This window comes from Castor canadensis, chromosome 4 (assembly GCF_047511655.1).
Source record: "Castor canadensis chromosome 4, mCasCan1.hap1v2, whole genome shotgun sequence".
NCBI lineage: Eukaryota > Metazoa > Chordata > Mammalia > Rodentia > Castoridae > Castor > Castor canadensis.
The window spans coordinates 27,654,704-27,679,006 of record NC_133389.1 but is presented as its reverse complement, the minus strand read 5'-3'; the positions used below and the strand labels follow the sequence as shown (position 1 = coordinate 27,679,006).

Here is a 24,303-nt window from a genome sequence, read left to right as displayed (position 1 = left end):
GAAAGGCTGGCCCAGTAGACCTGACACATTAACCATTTTTCTAGAGAGCTGTACTGTCCAATACAGGAGCCACTGGCCATGTGTGGCTCTTGAGCAGTTTAAATGGGAATCGTCCCATCTAAAATGTATTATGGGTAGGTTTCAAAACCTTGTTATAGAAAGAAGAATGAAAAATAATTTTATTACTTATTAAGGTGATATATTTTAGATATATTGGATTAAGTATGGTATGTTATTTAACTTGGCTTGCCTCCTTTTAAAAATCCGGTGCTAGGAAACATGAAGTGAGGTCTATGGCTCCTGTTGATGGCTCTCATTTCATTTTGTTGGCCCTCACAGCCTCAGAGCACACTTGAACCCAGTCTATAGCATCAGCATCAAGTGTCTTTCCCATACTAAGGTTGTGCCCTTGACCCACTGTCAGGAGGATGTGCCCAGCCAAGGTTTTAAAAAACCCGGACAATATTGGCATAGAGTCATCCATACTCACAGTTTTGACCAGGGGTGTCAGACACAGAACCTGAGATCCCTCTGCACTTTATGTGCCACAAGGAGTGTAGGTTAAGGGCAAATTTTCATAGCATTAGAGAGGCTAGCTAACATTTCACAGGGCAGGAGAAACTCCGCCATGCAGCTGGCTAGCAGCTCACATCCTCCCCCTCTATGTTATATCTGCAAGGGCCTTCCTTCACCTCAACCTTGCAGAGCTGCCCAGCACTGCCATTCCAGTAATATAGATGACAGAATGAAGCCTGGGAGATTGCATGGGTTTCAGTGGCTCTCGAATTTCTGGTGCATTTCTGGGAGAGTTGGTCCTCAGGCCCCAGCCTAGCAGAGTCTGGTCACTGATTGGAGAATGAGACTCAGGGTCCTCCATAGCAGAGACTTTGGAGACTCCCAGGTGGTACTTGTCAGACCACACTTTGGAGCACATCAGCTCTTCTGGCTCTCCGGGCACAAGTCTGGCACCTGATAGCCAGTCCGGGGCTCTTCCAGATGCCATATCCATCATTTTCTGGAGCTGGACATACAGACAGAGCCACACATGTTGGCCTCTCCTTCAGCTCCTGCCATACCCCTCGACATGGTGGAGGACAAGTGTAACTGGAGCCAGATCAGGTGGTCAAATGTGGTGTTGATTGTCCAAAGCTCAGAAGAACTGGGTGTCATATCTGGCTGACTTTGGAAAATAGCTGGATTTTTATGGCTTTGGTGGGCTTAGGTACTGGGAAATGAATTTGCTTTCCCCAGGCATATAGTGAGGGGTCACCTTGATGTGGCATTTGAAGAGGCCACCTTAGACCTGCTGATGGTGGTGGATTTGCCATTGAAAATGCCTCATGAGATTTTCCTACTGGCCCTGTTGCAGGAGAGAGGGGATATCTGGGGGATGGGCAGAGCGAGGGTAAGCATGTTTGTCCTGCATCACTGACCCCTCCTTTCTGCCCTACAGTGGACAGCGGACTGCAGTGAACAGCTAGACAGCAGCTGCTCCTTCTCCCGAGGGCGTATCCCCCCGCAGCAGGTAGGGGAACAGCTCCATGCTTCATCTGAGGGGCAGTCATGGGTCTTGCTTGCCTGTGTCCCTAGGCTAGCCCTAAGTGGCTTCTGAGCGGTGGGGATATGGCAGGGAGAAGGCTGTGTCTTTGGAAAATCCTTGATTCTCTCCCCCAACACATCAATTCTTGAGATTTCTTTTGGGTAGCAGCCTTATATGTAATAAACATCTGGAGACAATCCAGCTATCCACCAGAAAAGACTGGAGAGGCTCTCTGTAACATTCACGGTGGGCTATTATGCAGAAAGCTAGGAGACCAAACTGGGGGTTCATGTACTGACACTGATGGGCCCCATAAACACTGGGACTTTCAGGATTTTGATGCTATTTGGGATGCTTTGGAGATCACCTCCCTCCAGGTCTGCAGAGGGCCAGGGTGGGAGAGCTTGTGGGAGTTGCTCAGAAGTCCATCCATCTTCCCAGTGTACCAACTATGCCTGGACCAGGCTGGAGCCTGCTACGGGCCCATGAGGTCCTGAGGGGCTCCCAAGTGGACTGTGTGGCCAGGAGGGAAGGGACACAACTCAGCACCTCCCAACCTTCCAGTAGTCCAGCTCACCTGATACCTTATCTCACCTGTGGGAGGATGTGAGGTTAGAAGCTGAGAAAACCACTTACCCCACTCCCAGCCCTGCCGCAGACTCCACAACTCCTGATCCCACAGCTGCTGCAGAACACATGTACTGCCCACTGGCAGTACAACTTCAGTCCCTTGTTCTGACTAAACCAACCTTCTCTACACTGTCCTGAGGGCAGCTTCTTGGTGACCTCCTGTTTGGATCTTTCTTAGGCTGCTGGACTTTGCAGCTCCATCACTGGGGGTGGCAATGATGGGGGTGACCTGGGCAGTTCTCTCCCATTGCAAGGTGTGTGTGTGTGTGTCTGTGTGTGTGTGTCTGTGTGTTTCTTAACAATTAAACCATGGGGCTGGGGATGTAGCTCAGTGGCAGAGCACCTGCTTAGCATGTGCAAAGCTGGGGTTCTATCCCCAGCATCACAAAACCAAACCAAAACTAACAAAAAACAAGATTTGTGTGTGCGTGTGTTTAATTGTTGCTTAGAAAGGAATTCATGGGCTGGGGGTGTAGCTCAAGTGGTAGAGTACTTGCTTAGCATTTGCAAAGCCCTGGGTTTAATCCCCAGTCAGCACCAAAACAAAGCAAAACAAACAAAAGCCAGGATTTGTGTGTGTGCTTAATTGTTGCTTAGGACGGAGGTTATGGGCTGGAAGTGTGGCTCAAGTGGTAGAGCACTTGCTTAGCATGCACAAAGCCCTGGGTTCAATCACCAGAACTGCAATTAAGAAACACACACAAAAAGGAAGGAGGTCATAATAAGATCCCTGGATGGAGGGAAGGAGCCCTAGGTTCTGGTTTTTGCTTTGCCACAAGCTTAGTGGCAAGTCCTTCCTCCTCAGGTCCCAGCTTCCTCATATGACAGCAGAGGAGACAGCCTTGGAGGGCCCTTCTGTCTTTTTGTTTTGTTTTGTTTTCACTTTTATTTTTCCTGTTCTTTTTTTTCTTTTGGAGGGTCCTTCTTATACCACCATTTGCAGATAAAGAAACTGAGGCCCATGGAGATGTATGTATGGCTTGAGTCCAGGCCTCTGGTCTTTCTGCCCTGCTATGTCCCATGTCCTTCCAGAGAGGTGTTCTGTCTGCCTTCTCCCTAAACCCAGCCCCTGCACGTCAGCAGGAGCTAGTTTCTGTGCATTGTTCTGTATGAAGATTCCCTTAACTCTCAAACAGCAAAGATGGGCTTGGGTGGGATGATCTAGCACCAGAGAGAGTTCCAGGCCTGGGTGAAATTCTGGAATGGAGGAGTGGTCACTAAGACCCGTTATTTGATCGGTACATGTCTAGTTCTGGAATCTTCCAGTGTGGGGTCCTTTTTTCTCTTTCCTTTATCACCTTTTCTGGGTCCCCTCTCTCCATTCTTTCCTTCTGGTCCTGTCACCGCTGCCAAGGTCCCTAGGGGCTTCTCCCATCTGCCCTTCATCTGGAAGGTGGGTGGGAAGTTGGACAGACAATGTGAGCTGCTGGAGCAGGGCTGGGGCTGGGGGGCAGCCTCCCAGCAGGGTTTGTGTGGAGCTTCTTCTCTGCTCTGAGCCCCCTAGCACTGCAAGGACCAGCTGACCTCAGTCCCTCCTTTGGGAAGCAGCTGGACAGTTAGCTTGGGATGGGCAGGGTAGCTGAATTTAAGGATGAAACTGTAAAGTGCTCACAGGAGGTCCTTTGAGGCCTGTGGAATTGAGCCTTGGGTTTATAACAAGGGAATAGCCCAGGCAGGAGGAGATGGGAGTCAAAACATTAACTGCTTCCCTGATATGTCCAGAGACCAGGCTGCTTAAGGGGGAAGGGGGCTCCCATAGGCCTTAGGGCCACTGGCATTCCCACCATCACTGACCAATGGTACTATCTGATCATCTCAGAGGGAGGAGGAGCAGGGTACCTGTTGTGCAGCCACATGGTCTGTGCCCTGTTGGTCTGCAGTAGCCTGTTAAGAGTGTGGGGAAGGCCTGCAGCATGCGGCCTGCTGTGTCTGGCCTTGGCACACTCTGTGTTATGGGAAGCTGCTTAAAGCCAAGGTTGCCTCTGAAGGCCAAAGAGTTCAAGGCATTTATGGGCAGGATTTCCTAGAGAGCCATCAGGTAGCTGGGGACTGACATGAATCCCTGAGGGGCCTGACGCCATGGCCCTGCCTTCCAGGGCCTCACCCTTAGTTAGAAGGACAAGAACCAGATGTAAAGAAATGCCCAACACAGGGTAGTGGATGCAAGTGTCCACAGGATAGCTCAGAGGTCAGAAACAGGGCAGGTCCACAGGGAGGTAGGCAGAACCATTCCTCCTGAAGGGAGGTCAAATTTTGGACCCGCGTGCTGTACCATCTTGCCTGTGGAGGGAGGAAGATTTGGTGCCGTGAATTTAAATGAGATCTTCTGCATCAGAATCTCCTTGTTTCAGTGATGAAAGGCCTGGGTTTTAGACATCAGGGACTGAGGTATTTAGATACAACAGAAAGGTCCCATGAACAAAATAGTTTATTTCTCTCTGGCCCCCAGCCTGGGTGGCTATTTAGAGATGGCATTTGTAGCTCAGTAGTGTTGGGCCAGGTTCTGCCCTCCTCACTGCTCTGCCCTTCTAGGATGTTACCTTCATCCATGGCTCATGGTGGCTTCTGCCCATGTCTGTGCCTCCTATCAGTGGAAGCACCCCACTGTGGGCCTCATCCCCAGAACTGTGATTCACCCTCCTGGGGCAGCCATCTCCATACGTCCTCTGGGGAGGGATCAAAGATAGTCAGCATCCTCTGCATGACTGTACCACAAGGAAAGTTCCAAGTAGCTGGCCTATGCACTACCTGCCCACACCTGTTGTGCAGGAGCCTCAGATGGAGAGGACCCAGCAAACTGCCCACTGAAAGGTGCATCTGCTGGGAGTGGCTCTGATGAGATGCTCTGGCCCAGTCATCCTTCAAGACCCCTTCATCCTGGTGAAGCCAGAGCTTAGGACCAGCTCTTATGGACACCACTGTCCCTATGAGCACATCAGCAACTCCCCACTGGATCCTTCCATCCAGGAACACACCTTCACGCTCTTCCCTATGCACCTTCCTGTGCCCTCAGCCAGCTGTCCATCACTAAGACGGGAGCTGAGCTGTCTCTATATCTAGAGCCTTACATACTTTCAGCACTCAATAATGAGGTAAGACTGCACTGAGTTGGCTAAGCCGGGCTACGAAGTCAGTCATTCCTAAGTGGGCCCTTTTGCTCTGGCCACACCAACTCTGCCCAGTTTCCTGGGGCCAATGGGATGATGGGGTTGCTCTGCTAACCACCCTCCCCCAATTTACCCTTGGGGGAGGATTAGTTTCAAGAGGAAATTGAGGCCTGAAGTCAGCCGGGGGATGGTGCTCCCCTGAGTGCCCTGCCTTGTGCCCAGGAAGCACTGTGTGGCAGGTCATGAACACTGCCTGGACCAGAAACCTGGGGGTAGCACCATGTAGGGACCAGTCACGCACCGAGCTTGTTTATGTATCTGCAATCTGCAGCAGCCTTCTGTCTGCGTTTTCTTGTTATTTCAACTATATAAAAAAATGAAAAACAAAAAAAAGCACTTGCTTTCTCTGAGTCCTTTCAGGGGCACAATGTGGGGACAACCTACAGTGAGCCAAGTCTCATGAGAAAAGAGGATGGGAGAGTCCACAGCAGAAAAAATGGTTGCAGATAGACTGATGAACCCCAAGCAGCTTGGGATTTGCCTGCATTTGGCATTGCTTGGCATCCTGGCTCCTCTTTCCAAGAGGCCCATCCATCCCCAGGCCATTTGGTTAGGACACTGGGACAGTTTCCAGCCGTTCATTGCAATGGGGACAGTGCATGAAGATGGTTGGGTGGAAGTCACCCAAATGAGTGCGCAACAGATGCGCATTTAGAAGACTTGCCAACATGCCAGCTGGGGATTTGGAATCCAGGAAAGAAACAGAAGGCATAAGAAAGGTTGTGTGGGGTCAAGAGCAAGCAGCTCTTCTCCCTCTGCACAGAAGTACCAAGGAAAAGAAATAAATGTGCATGGCGGCAGCAGACCCTCTCACGAGACCTTGAGAAGGACTTCCTGGCTGAAGGACTTGGCCCATGGTGTTGACTGTTGAGCGATGTGATGGAGTCTTTGCTGGGAACATGATCAGCATACCTCCTGATCAGATGGTTGCAGACAAAGCCCTGGGAGAGATGGGGGAGCATGCAAAGTGACGGTATTGCTATTGGTGATATTGAGTCTTGGCTAATGATCACTGATCACACCTTCCCTGGAGTGGTAAATGTAGGGTGCTCCATCATGAGAGTTGAGGGCCAGAAAAACTGGGTATTGACCCACAGTGACTCAGATTCCATGAACCTCTTCTGTGAGACACTGGAACAGGTCTGAATTTTCCTGATTTCTCTACTTTTCCTGCCATCCCTTACTTGTGCCAGCATGCAGGCCAGACTGTCTGTGCCAACAGTGACTGAGACAGGGGGTGGAAGGTGGCAGGCAGAGGAGGTGAGCCTTAAATGCACTGCCAGTTATATTGACACCTTCCAGCAATTGTAGAATTTGGTTCAGTGCCAATTTTTAAAATCATCGGTACACTTGATACCTTAGTAAAATAATTTTTCAGTAAGAAATATCATGAATGTATTGATGACACTGTTTTCTATTCACTCAATATTTATCAAGCACCTCCAATGAGCTTAGCAGACACATATGAGCTGGAACTTTCCGGATCATTGTCTTTTGTAGAGTAGAGGTTTGTTAACACAAAACTGGGTAAAGACGTAGGTGTGAAGTCCTGACCACAGGAACTGCAGTCATTGTAAAAGTGGTCCTGTTGGTCCCTGGGGCTGCACACAGACTTGACCATGGTGTTGGGAAGAGAGAAGGAGAAGAAGAGGAAGTGAAGGGAGCTGAGGAAAGACTTGTTGGACGTAATATTGGGATGCTAGGGTGACAAGAGCAAGAACAGCTGGCTCATGTTGGGTGTTACTTGGATGAGGAGGGTGAACATGATGAATGCAGAGGTGTTTGTGTGCCAGACTGAGATGTTGGAACTGCTGTCAAAGCCAGTACCAAGTATAGCTTCTATTTTTTCCATTGTTTCATACTGTTAAAGTTAGTGTCCCTTATCTGTCAGGATGGCCTAGGTAGTGCTGCAGTAACAAGCAATACCAAATCTCAGAAGCTTTAAACAATGCATGGGACCTAGTTTGATGGAGTAGTTGCCATTTTTACCAATCATCATGTTGGAGAGAAAAGAGCTCAGAAGACCTTGCACTGGCAGTTCATACTCTTAAGTGAAACACATGTCACTTCCACTTGTAGCATGTTGCTCAGGACACATCCCATGGAAGCATATCCCTGTACTGTCCTTGGAGTGGGAGGAGCCAGAACTATTTGGTGACTGGCTAGAATGACTGTCACATGACCACCTCTAGTAGGAGCTCACCAGAGGCTAGAGCTGAACTTTTCCTCACCCTCTCCTTCACCACATGGTGCTCACAGCTAAAAAGGTCTCCAGCTGACTCTGAAGACATCGTGGGCTCTCAGATGGCAAGAAGCTCAGAGGTCACCTGATCAGATTCCCACCATAGGGATGTTAGGAACCCCCCTCCTCCAACGTGACTGTTGACCTGCCAGACATTTCCAGTGATAGGGAGCTCCCTGCTTCAAAAGGCATGGTCAGCAGCTATTCATTCATCCAGCCACTGACTGGTACCTGCTGTGTACAGCGTGAGCCAAGTGACCTTGTATCTGCCCTCAGAACCTGGAGTCTGTAAGGTAGGTGACACCCTCCAGGGCAAAGGCAGTGGTTGGAGACTGCATATGAACACAGGGAGCTGTAGGGCCAGTGTCTATGAGAGGGGCTTGCTTCCGGCAGGAAAGGTCAACTGTACGGCATTGCAGTGTTACATTGGGAGTCAGGAGACAGGGTCCTGTGGGGCAGCACCTCTGACTTTTGTCTTGATCCTGGCTAAGACACACCAACCTCAGTCTCCCCTCTGTAAAATGGGGAGTTGAACAGCCTGAAGGTCATCCAATTGGCAAAAATACAGACTTGTACTTCCACTTCTGGGAAAATGGAGTGATGTTCTTTTCCAAATTACTTCTGGTAAGCATATAGTTAGAAGTCTTGAGCATTTTATATAACACACAATGAGAGGACTCTGGTAGGTAGCGGGAAGAGAATAACTGGGGTCCTTAGGACCTGAACAAGGACATGGTGGTGACTTTTGTTTCTTTTGGCCTCATATATTCCATACTTGATGTTTGAGAAGTAAATAACCCAGAAACACCCACTGACACAAACAAAGATGTCTGATAAAAGACTTCTCTCCAGGCAAAGGACCAGGAACAGACAACACAGCAAGATAGAAAACTTTCAGACAGCAACTGCTCTGCTGCAGCCAAACACCCCAGAAAATCCTGTGGCCTTACCCCCACTAGCCCAGGCTGGAATGAGGCACTCCAACAACCCCCCCCAAAAGGTGGTATTGGAAAAGCCCAAGTAGGAAGCTGTGACTCAGAGAAGGCTGTTTCACTAGGTGTGGTGTCATATACCTGTGATCCCAGCACTCAGGAGAGATCACAAATTCAAGGTCAACCTGGGCCATGCAGCAACACCCTGTCTCAAAAGAGAAAAAAAAAAAAAAAAGCTGCCTACTCACACTTCTGGTGTCCTTTGAGACTGTTTGAGAACCTGGACATGCACCCCTGTTTGGCCATGTTGAGGTGGCCCTCCCCTCCCTGCTAGGGTGGTTTCAAGAGACCTAACAGGAAGTATGGCTTTTGCTGCTAAGGAGGCCAGCCCTGCTGCAGGGTCACATGGGATCTGGTACTCACCTCCACCCAGCATCCCTGAGGGTCCCCTGTGGTGTCAGAGAGAGCTGTGCGGAATTTCTGCCCCCACCGGGTAGCAGAGAGGCTGTGCCTTCTTCCCTCTTGCCCCTATCAGGGTGGTTTCACAAAAGCCAACTAAAACAGAGACTGAGGGGGATGTAGCTCTGTGGTAGGTACTTGCTCAGCATGCACAAGCTCTGTACTCCATCCCCATGCTGTCAATAAATAAATAAATCAGAGACATAAATAAGATTCAGTCTCATAACATGAAAATGTCGCAGTTTCGATGTAAAATCATTTGTCACACCAAGAATCAGAAGATTTCATACTGAATGAAAAGCAGCATCAGTAGAGGTCGGAACTGAGATGCTAAGTTGAATTTCATCAAAATTAAACTTTTGCTCTGGGAAAGAACATATTGAAAAGATGAAGAGACAAGTTATAAAAAGGAAAAAAATACTGCAAAACACATACCTGACAAAGGACTAGTATCTGGGATATGTATAAAGGATGCTCAAAATTCATTATTTATTATCCAACTGGACAATAGAAAAATAGATGGAGAGACATTTTTCATGAAAGAGGGCAGGTATACAGATGGCAGAAAAGTACACAAAGAGATATTTGATGTCCCTAGTCACAAGGGAAATGCAAATTTGTATTGTAATGAGATACTACTGTTCTCCTATCAGAATGACTAAAATCAAAGCATGTGGTATCAATAACACTGAATGCTGGTGAGAATGCAGAGAAGGTAGGGATATAAAATGGTACAGCCATTCTGGAAAACAGGTTGGATTTTTTTAAAAATTAAAACGTGCAGGTACCATGTGATGCGGCAATTGCGCTCCTGGATGTTTATCCAGAGAGAAATGAAAACTTATGTTCACACAGAAACCTGTACTCAAATGTTCACAGCAGTTTTATTTGCAAAAGTGAAAAACTGGAAGCAATAAGGTTTCACCAAGGCAAGTGATTAGACACTGTGGCACTCAGACGTGGAAAGGAGTGACCTCTAGCCAAGGTAACAACCTGGCTCAATCTCCAGAAGATTACGCTGAGTGGGAAAAAAAAAACTAGCTCTCAAAAGTTGCGTCATCTATGCTCAATTCCTATAATGTACTTGAAATGTCATCATAGAAATGGGACAGGTTAATGGTTGCCAGGGACTTGGGACAGGAGGAGAATGGGCGTAGCTGGAAAAGGGCAAGGGGAGGGGCCTTGTGGTGATGGACTGTGTCAATACCAATATCCCAGATGTGACATTGAGTCATCTTTCACAAGTTTCCCCCTGGAGGAAAACTGGATAAAGGGTCTGGTGGGGGGGGTCTCTGTATTATTTCTTATAATAGTGCGTGTGAATCTATAGTCATCTAAACATAGCTTAATTTTTTTAAGTGTTGAACTTTTTGTTACATCAAAATCTTATGTGATATTTCCAGGGGAAACCCTGAAGGGTAGAACTGCCTGGTGAGGTGTGAGGATGAGCCCCACCTGCTATCTGTCCTGCCCACCCATGACTCTAGATCACCTCTACAGGACTCTAGGGCAGCCTCTGGATCCGAGAAGCTCTCAGCCCCCTTCCTACCCTGACTCCTGCAGTTCTGAGTATAATACTGTTGGGAGGGTCCCTCACATCTCTGGGAACCCAGGAGTTCAAAGAAGACTTCCTGTTTAAAGGAAGGAGCCTTGGAGGGTGCGCTGGTGCTGGAATGCTAACTCCATTTCCCCATCTGCTGGAAGTCTTGCTCTTGAGGGGAACTGGGATGACTGAATGCGCCCTGTTACTTCAGCAGAAGCTGAACAGACAGCTATCCAGAAGTGGCTTGTGGTGTGACCCAGTCTGGGACAGGTGCAATAACATGGTCTGTTTAAAACTCAAGTCACACTCCCAGTTAGCAAAGAAAGTAGACAGGACAGTTGGCTTAGGAGGAACAAATTTGGCCATAGACTTCAGACATTGTGTCTGCCTGTCCCAGGCCCTTGCGTTTTAATTTGAAGATAAAAGGGGCACAGGGAGAAGAGGCACAATGGGAAGACAGATGAAAAATCCCAGAATGAAAGTAATGGCCTCTCCCTCTCCTGAACTCAGCCAGACTCTGCTCTTTGCCAGTCTCTGCTGTTCACCTGCCTCAAAGACAAATCTAACAGAAGGGGATTAAATGTGACCCATCTTGCTCTTTCCACCTGCACGGGGGTGCTGTCCTTGGTGCTGAACACGAACACACACACACACACACACACACACACACACACACACACACACACACACACACAGTTGCCTGGATAGGACTGTTTCTCTTTGTGCCCTGTCCTACTCCCCACCCCCACTTCCCTCCATACCTGTCCCCTTTGTGCTCTCTGGTGGAGCACACCCAAGTCACTCAATGCCTGCCTCAGGTTGGACCTGTGCGGTTTCAGATCTGGCTCACAGAAACCCCCTATTTGGGCCTTGGAGGTGACGTTGGGGTCCTTTGGTCTCTGAATGTCTTGTGTCATGTAAAAACTTTCACGGTATCTCTCCAGTGTTTACTTACCCTCCTGCCCTGCCCCACTCAGGAGGAGTCATCCATTTCTTCCAAATGCCCAGATGGAAAGGCACAGGTCCCAGGAGCCAGGGGGACTTTCGTGAGGATCCCAGGAAGCAGGCTGTGGGCCTGGACTCCTGCTCTCCCCACTCACTCCAGACTGTGTGGCCACTTGAAGTTCTCCCTGGGTGTGCTCTCTCCCTAAAGCTGGTAACGTGGGTGGCAGGCATGTTATTCCATGGCCCTTAACAATGTGCCACCTTGACATGTTCTCTCCATTGCTATGCTATGGCAGGCACTGCATCCTCATTTGTCTTGTGTCCACACTGTGCCTAGCCCTGTGCTGACCCACTTAACATGAGCAAGGGGCCAGGGAGGACAGACTAAGGGAGGAAAGAGAGAACTTTGTTTAAAAAGGCACCCTTCCCAGTTAGCTGTCCTAAGATCCCCATGTCATTGAAATGAGAGACTCCACTTTAGGGTTGGATTGCCTCTTGACCCTCCTGATGGAATCTGTGGAATGGCAGTCTGCTCTGAGAAGGGATCTGACTGGCACTGACAGCCTGTGAGCAGCTGGCATGGCACCTCTGGTTTCTCTCTAGTGCACAGAGCCAGCCGGGTCCCGTACAACCCAGCTGCCTGCTGACGGACAGCAGGCTTCTCCTGGGTTTTCAGGGGAAGGGGCAGGGCCCAGGGCTGCCATCCCCACGCCCACATCACCTGCTGCAGCAGACATGCTGGGCAAATCCCGACTAGCATGCCCCAGAATTCTCCAGATGGAACCTCACCCATGACACTCACAATAATAGGAAGAGTCATCCCACTGTCCTGTGCCCTAATCAGCCAGTTCCTAAATGCACAGCTCGGAATTATCATCACATGCACATAAGCAAAAATCACCAGGCAGCTGGGTTTCACGTTGTATTTTCACTACGCTGACCTTGTGTGCTTTCTACTGTACAGGGCGTCTCTCTGGCCTTGTCCTTACCCATGCATGGTGACCCCTGCCCATTATGCAAGACCCCCCAGACCCTCCAACCCTTCACTGCAGGCAGTGTGTTGTCTGCAGCAGCTCTGTCTTCCCAAACTGGGCGAGGATAAGTCCAGAGACTCCCAGTGTGAGCTGGGGACAGGCCCGTTCCTGCCTTATAGAACCCTCAGCAGCAGGCTCAGAATGTGCCTGTGTGGTATAATTGCATAGTACAGTGGCCAAAGTTACTGGCCCTGGCCCATGCTGGGAGCAAGCTTCATGACATGGGCAAGTTCTCTGTGCCTCAGTTTTCTCATCAGGAAAATGGGTGTGGTGATGATAACATTTGCTCCCTGAGGTTGTAATAAGTGGGGAGCACTTGGGTCGTGTGGCCTATCCTGACTGCTCTGTCAGGGCCTGCCACTGCCGTGACTGCTGCTTGTGGCACTGCCAGGATTCTGTCCTCCCCGAGCTGAGGAGAGTGGTGGGGCCCTCTGGATGTGGCTTCAGACTCCCTGGCCATGGGCTGACTCTTTCCGTGTTCTTTTCCACATGGCTTAAACACTCATTATTTCTCTATGATCTGTCTGAGAGCAGCATGGGTCACCCTGGCATGGGGCCCCCTAATTGCCGATAAAAGGGGCTGCTGTGAAGGACCTGGCAGTGTCTGTGTGCTAAAAGCAATCACTGAAAGGACGCTTGTCTTGGATAAGGCTTCTCCAGGCTGGCATTCCAACATCCTGGGCGACAGGAGCTGTGTGATCTCAAAGTTGGGGAGGAGGTTGTGCTCAGAGCAAAGCTCTGGTCACTAGGGCCTGCAAAGGAATTGCGAACCAGAGAACGTTCTCAAAGAATGAGGTTTGGATGGATGGCAGTGCCTGGCCACCTAGTCTGCACCAGTCTTTAATGAGTGGTCCTGTTCGCAAAGCTAAGGTGCAAGGTGAATGGGCAGAGGAGGCAACAAAAATGTGACTCAGGTTCCTACTGTTGCAGGGATGACACTAATTGAGGGGAGAAAGTTAACATAGAAAATATTAGGTGACTGTTTCCCATAGGTGGTTCCGTGGAACCCTAGCCCTGCAAAATTCTCTATGTAATAAAAAGGAAAAGTGGGGTAGACTTCCAGCTAAAAAAGGCCAGAAAATATTACATACTATATTTCCATCTGCTTAGAAAGTCAACATCCATCAGAGACTAATAAAGAAAGATTCAACCTCTTAACCATTTGTTACATATAAGCATCTTGACAACTTTTTAACTCAGGGTGGCCCAAACATTTGATAAGGGGGCCTGTTTTAATTCCTGCCTCCCCAAAGCTCTTTCAGACATCCAGAGGAATGAAGACCATGTTTCTGAAGGCGTCCTGGATCATTCCAGCTGCACTACATTTAAGCCACCAGCACCCCCCTCCTCCTGAGCCATTCTGACGAAGGCCGACATTTGAGAGTCAGGGGATTCGTGTTCCTAGAGCACCCAGGAGCTCTGTGGGAGACCTTTCAGGGACAGAACCAGCCCCTTGCTGGGGTGTGCATGGCTGTGGAGCTCAGGGGCCATGAGCTGCTGAGGAGCTGCGAACTGCAGGGAAGAGGTCTAGCCTCCAGCTTAGACCCTGCCAGGAAGACAGACCTGCAGGCTTTGTGTGGGTGGAGAGAACGTGCCTTTGTGTTTCTGAGTCCAGAAAGAATACAGTGGCCCAAAGAGGAATGCAGTTCCATGTATTCTGCAGGTCCATGTGGCCTCAGAGCTCTGGCACAAATAGGATGGCGTCCAAGCCACACAACACCCCTACATGTTACCCATGCATCAAGGGGGAAACTGAGGCTTCCTCAGCAGGGGCTGGAGGCTTGGCCTTGAAGGGTTGGAGGACTGGGACAAGCCTAACCACGGCATTCTTCTCTGTCTTCAACTTGACAATCACGTCTCTGTGCAGGTCCTTAGTGTGAGCAAGGGGTAGTGGGAGAGTAAGGTGGATCTGGCTCCCGGCGTGAAGTTCTAGAAGTCAGGTGGTGGGTAGTCTGGCTGCAGCTTCTACCCTTTGTGCTTCTCTGACTTCTGGGGATATTAGAAGGGTGTGGGAAACAGGTAACATGTGTATGCATGCGTGTCTGTGTATATAGATGTGTGGTGCTTATGAATATACAGGCGTGTACCACACACCACAGACAGAATACACAACAGTGATGTCATAAGGTGATGATGGAACCGAAATAGTCCCATCACCTAGTGACACTGAAGCCATCATCACGTGATAAATTAAGGCACTGTAGAGAACTCACTGTGCTGCCAATAGCACACACAATTGTGTTCAGTGTGTAGTACTCGGTAATGACAAGGGATGATTACTGCTGGTTTATGTCCTTACTACACCGTACTTTGCTGTTAGTGTGTACTTGCACTTGCATAAAAATGATCATCCCTTTCTTCCTTTTCACTCCACTTGCCTGACCCTAGAAGTCCTGTCACCCCCCCCACACACACACACACACTCAGGGGAGTCCTCCCCTTCTCCTCTCGGGAAAGCTGTCTTTGCTTTGATCCAACTGTGGCACCCCAAATCAGAGCGCAGATCATGCTGTATTGTAATTCTTTATTACAGGTGTGTCATCCCACACTGTCTTTGGGAGCAGGGCCTATGGCTCCTCCCCTTTTGTGTTATCAGCCCAGGCCTAAGTGTATATGAAACAGATCTTGTCCCAGGTGTGAGCTGGAGGCCCTGAAAAATGGTGGGTCCTGGGGCAGACCAATCATAGTGGTTGTCAATAAAATCAGGTCCTACAGAGAGGGCTCAGAAATGAAGATTGGGACACCTCCAGGAACTAAGCAGGAAGTCACAGCACACATAGATAACAGTGCACGCATCTGTGCGTCCCCCTAGCCTCCCCTTCCATGATCTTCTGAATTCTGCCACCATAGCTTAGTTCATCTGTTCTTGAACTTCATATAAATTGACACAAAAATCGCTATGTTTTTGTGTCTGGATGCTTCAGTTCTGCATTCTGTTGTGAGACGTATTTATATGGCCGCATGCTGGTTTTTGTTTGTTTATTCTCGCTGCTGGGTCCTATTCCAATCTGTGAGCATATCACTATTACCTATGTGGTCAGCTGTTAATGGGTTTCCAGTTTGGAGGTATTGTGAGTATGCTGCTGTCCACATGGACGTATCTTTTGGGGAACATCTATGCCTATTTCTGTTGTAAAGCCAGTTTATACCTGGGTCACAAGGCCTGTACATGTTCAGCCAGAGTGACATGGAAGGGTTGTCTCTAAGGAGCCTGGTGATGAGAGCCATCTGGAGTGATGGAGGGCATCAGGAAGCTGGGCAGTTGGAGAATTCATTGGGGAGATCATGAGCCAAAGAGCAGAGACACCAAACCATAGAAGTACATCAAGCAGAGTTCTGCCTTCTGGGTGTATCACAAAGGAAGCATTAGTGAGAAATTCAGTCACTGGTGTAGCCCTGGCCTATGGGGTTTCTTGGGAGGTGAGGCTTAACTCCAAAAGATGTCAACCCTGGCTTTGCAGAGCCCCTGCTGGGGGAGGAGCCACTGCCATCAGATAATAAGCAAAGGCTTATTAGTGGGTGAGACAGAGCTCCTGCTGGCTGTGGAGGCTTTGGGGAGAGTCACAGGCCGTGACAGCAGAGATAAGGCCAGTTCTCATCCTGACTGTACACCTGTATAAAATACTGTTGAAACGAAGGCCAGTGCCTACAGGGAAGCCTGGGGTCCCAGCAGCGTCCCCCTGGCTGTTACTAGGGCACCAGCTGGGGCACTCACTCAGGGGGCTCACCTCAGCCTCCATGCTGCCTAGGATGACCAGCTTGGGAACAGGGAGGGGAGAGGGCCCCTGAAGCCTTCCCAGGCTCGGGCCCTGGGGAGGCCTCACACACTTGTTCTCAGTGTCTTTGCCCAGCGAATAATACCAGCCTTTCACCCCATCTCTTCCAGAATGGCAGCAAAGACAGCTCCCTGGACATGCTGGGCACAGACATCTGGGCAGCCAACACCTTCGATTCCTTCAGGTAACTTCCTGTTGCTCTTTCTCCGGGGTACATGACTCTGACTGAGGCCTCCTGCCCAGCCGGCACTTACAGGGCTGAGTCAACGTTGATAGCTAATTCACTGAAAAGAAGAAGGAAACAAAGAGGCAGGTGAAGCAGAAAGGATGAGGCTGAAAAGGAAGGAGGGCAGAACGAGGGACTCAAAGGGAGAAAAATGAGAGTGAGAACTTCAAAGGAAAGAGAGGAAGCTGAGAGAAAAGAGAGGAAGACAAACAGCTGAAAAAGAGAAAGTGGGGCACGGGGAGAGGGAACGGACTGAGGAGGTCAAGAGCACATGGCAGCTGAAGCTGCAGCCCCCACCTCTCTCACCTGAGAAATCTGGAGAAAAGAGAGGATTGAGCAGTTCAGATTCTAGAAGATTCCTGCTAGGACTCAGGTGAATGGCCAGGGCTTCTCAGAAAAGGGGACAGAAGGGTTTGCTAAGGAGTTCCTACCATAGTGTCCACCACTCTTGGGGGGACAGTGGCCTTGGGGCATGGATGGCAGTCCCCTTAGCTCATGTCTGCCCCTCGCCCTGGAGCTGCCCAACTCTGGGTGCACTCCAGGCACAGCCCTGGGCTAGGGCACAGACTCCTGGGGCAGGACCTGGGGAGTTGGCCCCAAATTCCCCACTCACTGGCCTCATCTCTTTCTCAGATGTTGTGTCGCCATGTTGAGCCACTTGGCAGACGATCTGGTGACAGATTTTTTTGCTGCCCCTTCTCTCCAGCCTTATAATGTAGGCATGAAAGGAACTGAGGGGGTGCAGGGGGGCATCTGTGGTGTTACCTCAGCCTCACACTCATATTTGCAGAGCAGGCATTTTCCCCTAGCAGGGCTGAGAAAGGCCAGCACATGACACCTCAGGCTCCATTCTGAGTGTCACAGGCCGGCCCCTGCTCTGGAGGACCAGTGCCCTCCCCTACCTGCCTGCCTTTTGGGAGGGTGCTCCCACCCTGGGTCAGCCTCCCCGGCCCCCTGCCTCACATTTCTCACCCTCCCTCTCCCTCTAGTGGTGCCACCTGGGACCTGCAGCCTGAAAAGCTGGACTTCACCCAGTTCCACAGGAAGGTCCGACACACACCCAAGCAGCCCCTGCCACACATCGACAGAGAAGGGTAAGGGCAGGCAGGGGGTGCTCACACGGGGTGGGTGGGGGTGTCCTGCTGCACGGGGAACACTCAGGTGGCTAAGGTCTGGGATGAGGTCCCTGTCTGGGCCCAGAACTGCAAGGTCACTGGCTTCTCTCTGAACCGCCCATCCTTTCCCGCCCCCTCTGACTCTCAGTGCTCACAGAGGCTCCACTTGTGGGAAGCCAGTCCAGTGGGGCTCAGACTTGAGCATGCATCTGAAACACCTGGGGTCTTACTAAAAATCCGAGTAGTCGCTAATTTAGTAGGTCTGGGGGAGGGGGATGGGAATTTGCATTTCTCACATGTTCCCAGGGGTTACCGATGCTGCTGGCCTGGGAAGCCCACTTTGGGATCCACAGGTGTGGCAGTGGACTTCACAGTGGCTTCTCTTACCCTCTATTAGCTCTGTGAATCAGTGTTGCTCTCCTTATAAAAGGTGGTCTGAGGCTGGATGTGGTGGGACATGTCTATAATCCCAGCTACTCAGGAGGTGGAAGTAGGAGGATTGAGGACTGAGCAAAGTTAACACTATCTGAAAAACAAACGAAAAGCGAAAGGACTGGGAGTGTGGCTCAGGTGGTAGAGTGCTCGCTAGGCGGCCTGGACTGCCCTCAGGACACAAATGCGACTTCAGCCAGACACAGGGGTGTGAGACAATGGCTACTGCATCATTTATTTTTTAAAAAGTAATTTTTATTATGGTCAAATTCACATAATGTAAAATTCACTGAAAAATATATTCCATTGTATCGCTACACCGCCATTTGTTTACCTATTCATCTACTGATCAATATCTAAGCCAGTGGCTAACGCCTATAATCCTAGCTACTCAGGAGGCAGAGATCAGGAGGATCGAGGTTCACAGCCAGCCTGGGCAAACAGTTTGTGAGATCCTATCTTGAAAAAAACCCATCACAAAAAAAGGGCTGGTGGAGTGGCTCCAGGCGAAGACCTTGAGTTCAAGCTCCAGTACTGCAAAAAAAGAAAAATTTAGGTTCTTTCTACCTTTGGGATTTTGTGAATAATACTGCAGTGAGTATTTGTGTACAAGGATCTGCTTGGTCCCTGCTTTTAAGTTTTTGGTAGATTCTTAGGACTAGAATTGCTGGGTCATGTGGTGAGTCTATGTTAAGTTGTTGAGAATCTCCAAAGCAGCTGGATATTTTACCTTCTCACTAGCAGTATGTGAGCCTATTTTTCTCCATCCTCACCCTCACTTCTTTCCCACTTTTTGCTTTTTTATTATTTTTATACACATGGCTTTTATTTTTCTCCCACTTCTCCACTGTCCACTCCTGTCTCCCTGTCACTCCTGACCTAAACATAAGTGACATTATCAGATGCCTTCCTGCATCTCATATGTCCTCCCACAGCCACTCTCTGCCCCATCCCACCCTAAGAGGCCATTCCTTTTGGTGACACCAGTCTCCCTGTGGTATAGTGAGCAGCGCCCCAGGGGAAGAGATGGCCTTGTGCCATTTTTAAAGGTGACAGAAATAACATCGGAAAGGGTTAAATAAAGTAAATTCAAAAGGAGTTGGAAAAGAGGACTTTGGGAAAGAGATGGCCCTCCCCAGGCTGCTTCAGTCTCTCCTGTGTCCCCTGGGAGCACATAGCTGGTGAAACCAGTGGGGAAACTGAGGCCCAGGGGATCCAAGTGTGGTGCTGCCTTGTTGACTCCAGGCATCTGGTGGGGTCTGCATTTGAAGCGTAGCTTTCCCAAGGTGTCTGCCCAGCTGTCAGGGAGGGTCAAGTTCATAACAGCTCACCCCTAGGCAATAGTGATGAACGACCATGTAGGGGAAGAGAGATTCCCCTATGCCAAGGGGCCAAAGTAAAAGGCCACCCCAGCTCACCAACTGTAGGCCTGAATTCTGCCAGGCTCATCCACCCAGCAGGAGCTGGCCAGAGGCTGAGAGTGGCCCATGGTCTCCCGTGAACAACTGCTTCTGGCTAAATCCTGTCGCTCCCAGCTTCCCAGGTAGTGTGAGGGCAGCGCCCTGTGGCCACCTTGTGGCTGGGCCAGGAATTCTGTCCCCTTAGAGTCCTGCTGTATGGGAGATAACTCCACATGTCCAGTCACTGCAGCCTCCCTCGGCAGCAGGGTACCACTCCGTTGCCAAGGCTTTCTGCAGCCTGTGTTTCCATGGAGGGATAGAAATCAGAGCAGGCTGTTGCCTTGGAAACCCAGCTGGCAGCCGTGACTCAGCTGGTCTGCAGCCACCTTCTGCCCTCACACCTGCAGTCCAGCAGAGGGCTCTTCTGGATCAGGGTGGCCAGGGGGAGGCAGCTGACACTATCCTGTTCATGCCCAACCCAGGGGATACTGAGGAAATAAGGAAATGTTAGACCCTGGGGCGTGTTAGGCTGGAGCCCAGTGCATGCGGAAGAGTTCCCAGGTGTGTTTTACCTACACGTGAACTTGAGGAGCCGTGTCAGCAATTCCAGTCGGGCCGAGTCCCCAGTTCCCACCTCCAATGACTGGCACCTGCAGAGCGCAGGTGACTATAAGCAGTTGGTGCTTCATTGGGCCAGCCTATCACTGCCAGGTGGATTTATTAGTTCCAAGATGGCTGGGGGCTCTACCTCCCCATCTGTAGCTCAGTATTCTTGGTAGAGGGCAGAGGGTGGGGAGGTGAGGGGGAGCTGACTTTTCCTCTTTCCCCTTTTGTCTGTTATACCTTCCTTACACCCCTGGCTCCATTTACCCAGACCTGGGCCACTCTCAAGCCTCACCTCTCCACCCCCTCCTCTTGTCCTTGGACCCCTCACACTCCAGGGTGGTGGTGCCCACCAGCCTTGAGCAGCTCATCTCTTAGCGCTGGCTTTGCTGTATGGCTCACTGGCCTGGGACATTCACCCTCACTGTCACCTTCCTCCTGTCTTCTGCCCAAATCAGTCCTGCAAGCTGCTCCTCTGGGTTCCTGCAGTGGCCTCTCTTGTCCTTGAGGGAGCACTAGCCACTGTACAGTAGGGCTGAGCCTCCTACCAGTGGCAGGCATTGTTTAACCCTGGTCCCAGCCCCAATCCCTGAGCCTGGCATCGAAATGAGGGAGCTAATTGGGCCTGAATTCATATTCCCGTTCTCTGCCAGCCAAGCCTTGCTGGTTTGGGCTGCCAGGTTCTCTTCTGTCCATAGGACTTTGGTGACACTTGTCTTATGCTGCCCCCTAGTGGTGTTCAGGCTCGCCACCCTAATGGAAGAGTTTGGTCTGAGGTATTTGAGGGCAGGAACCACACCTAGTTTATTTTCATTCACAGAGCCAAAACCAGAAGCGACGCTTGGTAAATATTTAAACAAATGAACAAGTACTCTGAAACTGGAGACTTGAACTAACTCTGCAGTTGGAAAATGCTGCTACCAGCCCATTGGAAGCCCTCACCATACCTGGGTCAATCCTGATCGTAGAGACGATGGCCAATGTCACACGGTGCACCAGCCATGTGCACATCCCTAAGTGTTCAGCCTGGAATAGTTAAAACTCACCACAGTCACAGGTCAGCATCAGATTCTTCAAGTGGTGAGACAGAAGGCTTAGAAATGGAGGGGTTTTGCCCAAGGTTGGCGGGGCTCCATGTCCTCACTGTCTCTCTGCCTTGTAACCGTGGAAGTAGTAGTTGTGGTGCACTTACCTGTTATTCATTTACGTTTTTATTTTAATCCTCTAATCACTTTATGATGTTAGGTATGATTATTATGTCCATTTTACAAATGAGGAAACTGACATAACCAGAGGTGAAGTGACTTGCATGGGGTTGCCCAGTTAGTAAGGGATGCAGCTGGGGTTCAAACCCTTGCCATCTGGTGCCAGAGTCTCCACTGTTAAATATGCAAAAGAGCTAAGCTGGGCCAGAGCATGAGGGCACGCCCACACCCAGAGGACATGAACACAAAGCACTCAATACCTGACTTACCCTGCTGGGTGAAGTCAAGCCAGGGAGGAAGGAAGCCCCACTGGATTTTCTTTCTGCTGGCCCCTGCCAGCCTGTGTGACCTTGAGAAAATTGCTTGGTCTCTGTTCACTGGTTTTTCCTTGGGTGCAATGAAGCAAGCTAGACAGGCTTTTGCAGGAGTCTTGCCAGGGCTTTTGCTAGGAGCTTAGCATCTTTGCCCAGAAGGGTCAAGGGGCACCCTGGTTCATCTCTCACCATTCTGAGGTTGAATGTTGCATTATAAGGAGGACCCCCATCTCCAAGGCCCTTTCTTGGGGGTGAAACAGCAGATTGTGCAGGCCTCAAGGAAGGACAGGGCCAGGTGTCTCCTGACTGTCCCTCCTCTCCTGCAGTCCAGCTGGGATCATGCATGGATGAGACACCCTCTCAATGCCTTTCTGTCTTCTCTGCTCCAGGTGTGGAAAGGGGAAGCTGGAAGATGGGGATGGGATCAACCTGAACGACATTGAGAAGGTCCTCCCGGCCTGGCAGGTAGGTGCAGGGGCCAGTTCTCTAACATCCCCCACCTTGGTCCTGGTCCTCTACCTGGGCGGGGCCTAGGCACTCCTCTGGCTCCTTGCTCAGCGTGTGGAAGGTCACATGTGCAGCAGGGGGTACTCGCCACTCGCCATGGACCAGGCCATCCGCTCTGACAGCCTGCTCTGGTGATGGATGCCAAGGGCACTATTGGCTGGCCTGGTGTCCCTAATGACAAATGGGTCCTGTGCTGGCAACTCAGCCAATTGGAAGTTTTCTCCTTGACCTGAAGCCACACGGGTGATCACCCTGCAGTGTGCCCAGGTGGGCTGGCAGAGCTTGTTCGGACATCTAGGCTTTTGAAAAGTGGAGTTGTCCTGCCAGCCTCCAGGTATCTGCTTGTGCTTGCTGATTTTGGTATTGATTAGGCTTCTTTCCCGGAATGGGGCTGGGCTCTGGGACAAAGGACTTGTGAGAAGGGCTGTGGTGAAGCCAGGAGGCCAAATGCTGCCAGTGTTGGACTTGGGGTTGAGATGCAGGGTGCTGCTCCAGGTCATGGGGTAGGCCTGCTGCCGGAAGTCAGAGTAGTGGGCCTTCAGAAGGGATTGAGCTCATCACTGCAGGTGACTGCCACCTCTTTCCACCCTCTCAACTGCCCTTCTCTCTCTTGAATCTCCTACTATTTTACCTGTATCCATTTGTCTCTTCCTAGTCCTTGTCTCATTTCAGTTCCTCTGTTCATGTATTGAGCTTATCACCAAGACAATAGAGTCTGTAATTAAGCCCAAGCAATTCAATCAGGATGTGCCTAGGTATGGCTTTTCCTCATTTTTTCCTTCTTGGGAAAAAACCTTTTGGAATTTATTGAGAGCTGGAGGCTTATAGTTTCATAAAATTTGGAAATTTTTCAGCCTTTACCCCCCCACACACACACTGGGTTCCAGAGCTCTGCTTATTTCTCTCCCCACCCCACCCCCTTTTCATTTTGGATTGTTTCTGTTGTCATGTCTTCAAGTTCACTCATCTTTTCTTGCAGTGTATAACCTATTGTTAATCCCATCTAGTATATTTTCATTTCAGATACTGTATTTTTCAATTAGAAGTTCAATATGGACTTTTCTTCTCATATTTTCCATTTTTCATGCTTTTTTCTACCTTTCTGAGCATATGAGACCTATTTTTATAGATGTTTTAATGTCCTTCTGTACTAATTATATCATCCATGTCATTTCAGTCTGTTTGATATTTTTTCCTCCTGGTTACGGGTCATATTTTTCTTTGTATTTCTGGTAATTTTATATCAGATCCCAGATATTAGGAACTTCTTACAATTAGGTGGTGAGTTTGGGGGTTCATTTGCTTGCTTGTTTTGTATTCCTTTCACTATTTTGGGACTTGGTTCACAATGCAGTTAAGTTACTTCAAACCAGTCTGATCCTTTCAAGATTTACTTTTAAGTTTATCAGGGAGGGAAGACTTCAGGGCAAATTTTGATCCAAGGCTGAGTTGATTTTCCCTTCTGAGAATGCTATTATAATGCTTTGTGTCTTAGGCAGTGTTTCTACCATGGCTGGTGGCACACGAACCACTTCCAGTCTTATGTGATCTCAGGAGATTGTTCCATTTACTTCTTTTGGCTTTTTCCCAGCCTTGGAAGCTTCCTCCCACACAGCACAAATTCATACTCAAAAACTTGACAGTCTCCATATTTCTGGATCTCCCTCGCTCTGGTACTCTGCCTTGCAGATTCCAGTTGCCTTGGACTCCATGGATTTTGAACTCTTTCTTCTTAAGCCATTGAGATCAGCAGCTCTGCAGACTGGAGACTGGACAGCTGACTAGGGCAAACAGAGTCTCCTCATTACAAAGGAAATATGGTGACTTTATGGTGGAGAAACATGGCAGGCTCCAGCTTGACCAGGTCAAAGTTGACATCATTAGTGGTGGCACAGATGGACATCATATGCCCCTGATGCACCACATTGAGAAACCCAACATCATTCCTGGGGTTCTTCTTCCAAGAAAGCACAGACTGAGTCTAGTAGTGAGGAGACGGTGTAAGGACCATCCTCAGAAAACACTTGGGTGTGAAAGGTAGGGCAAGGTCAGGGTGTCTTCCAAACTATAGGACACTGGGGAGGCGGGTGCCTTGCTGAAGTCCTGGGTCAGAAAGAAAAATGGAATGGAGAGCCTGTTGGAATAGAGTGTGAATGGAGTGGGGGGGTGAGGCGGCAAGGGGGTAGTTTTGCTCCCCTTTCAGTTTCAGGTGACTGTGTCACAGTCAGGCAGG

At 49.8% G+C, this 24,303-nt stretch overlaps 1 protein-coding gene across 5 annotated transcripts in view; it reads left to right on the top strand.

Annotated features, from left to right (window-relative positions):
- Ctif (cap binding complex dependent translation initiation factor) overlaps positions 1-24,303 on the top strand; it is a 266,455-nt gene that overhangs the window by 77,461 nt on the left and 164,691 nt on the right. For 4 of the 5 annotated variants that reach the window (XM_074069854.1, XM_020159590.2, XM_074069853.1 and 1 more), the window contains 4 exons: positions 1,454-1,525; positions 16,379-16,452; positions 17,484-17,588; positions 21,953-22,028. In XM_074069854.1, the coding sequence (XP_073925955.1) occupies positions 1,454-1,525; positions 16,379-16,452; positions 17,484-17,588; positions 21,953-22,028 (327 nt within the window). The remainder of the gene's footprint in view (positions 1-1,453; positions 1,526-16,378; positions 16,453-17,483; positions 17,589-21,952; positions 22,029-24,303) is intronic. The other variant, XM_074069856.1, reaches the window with a different exon arrangement.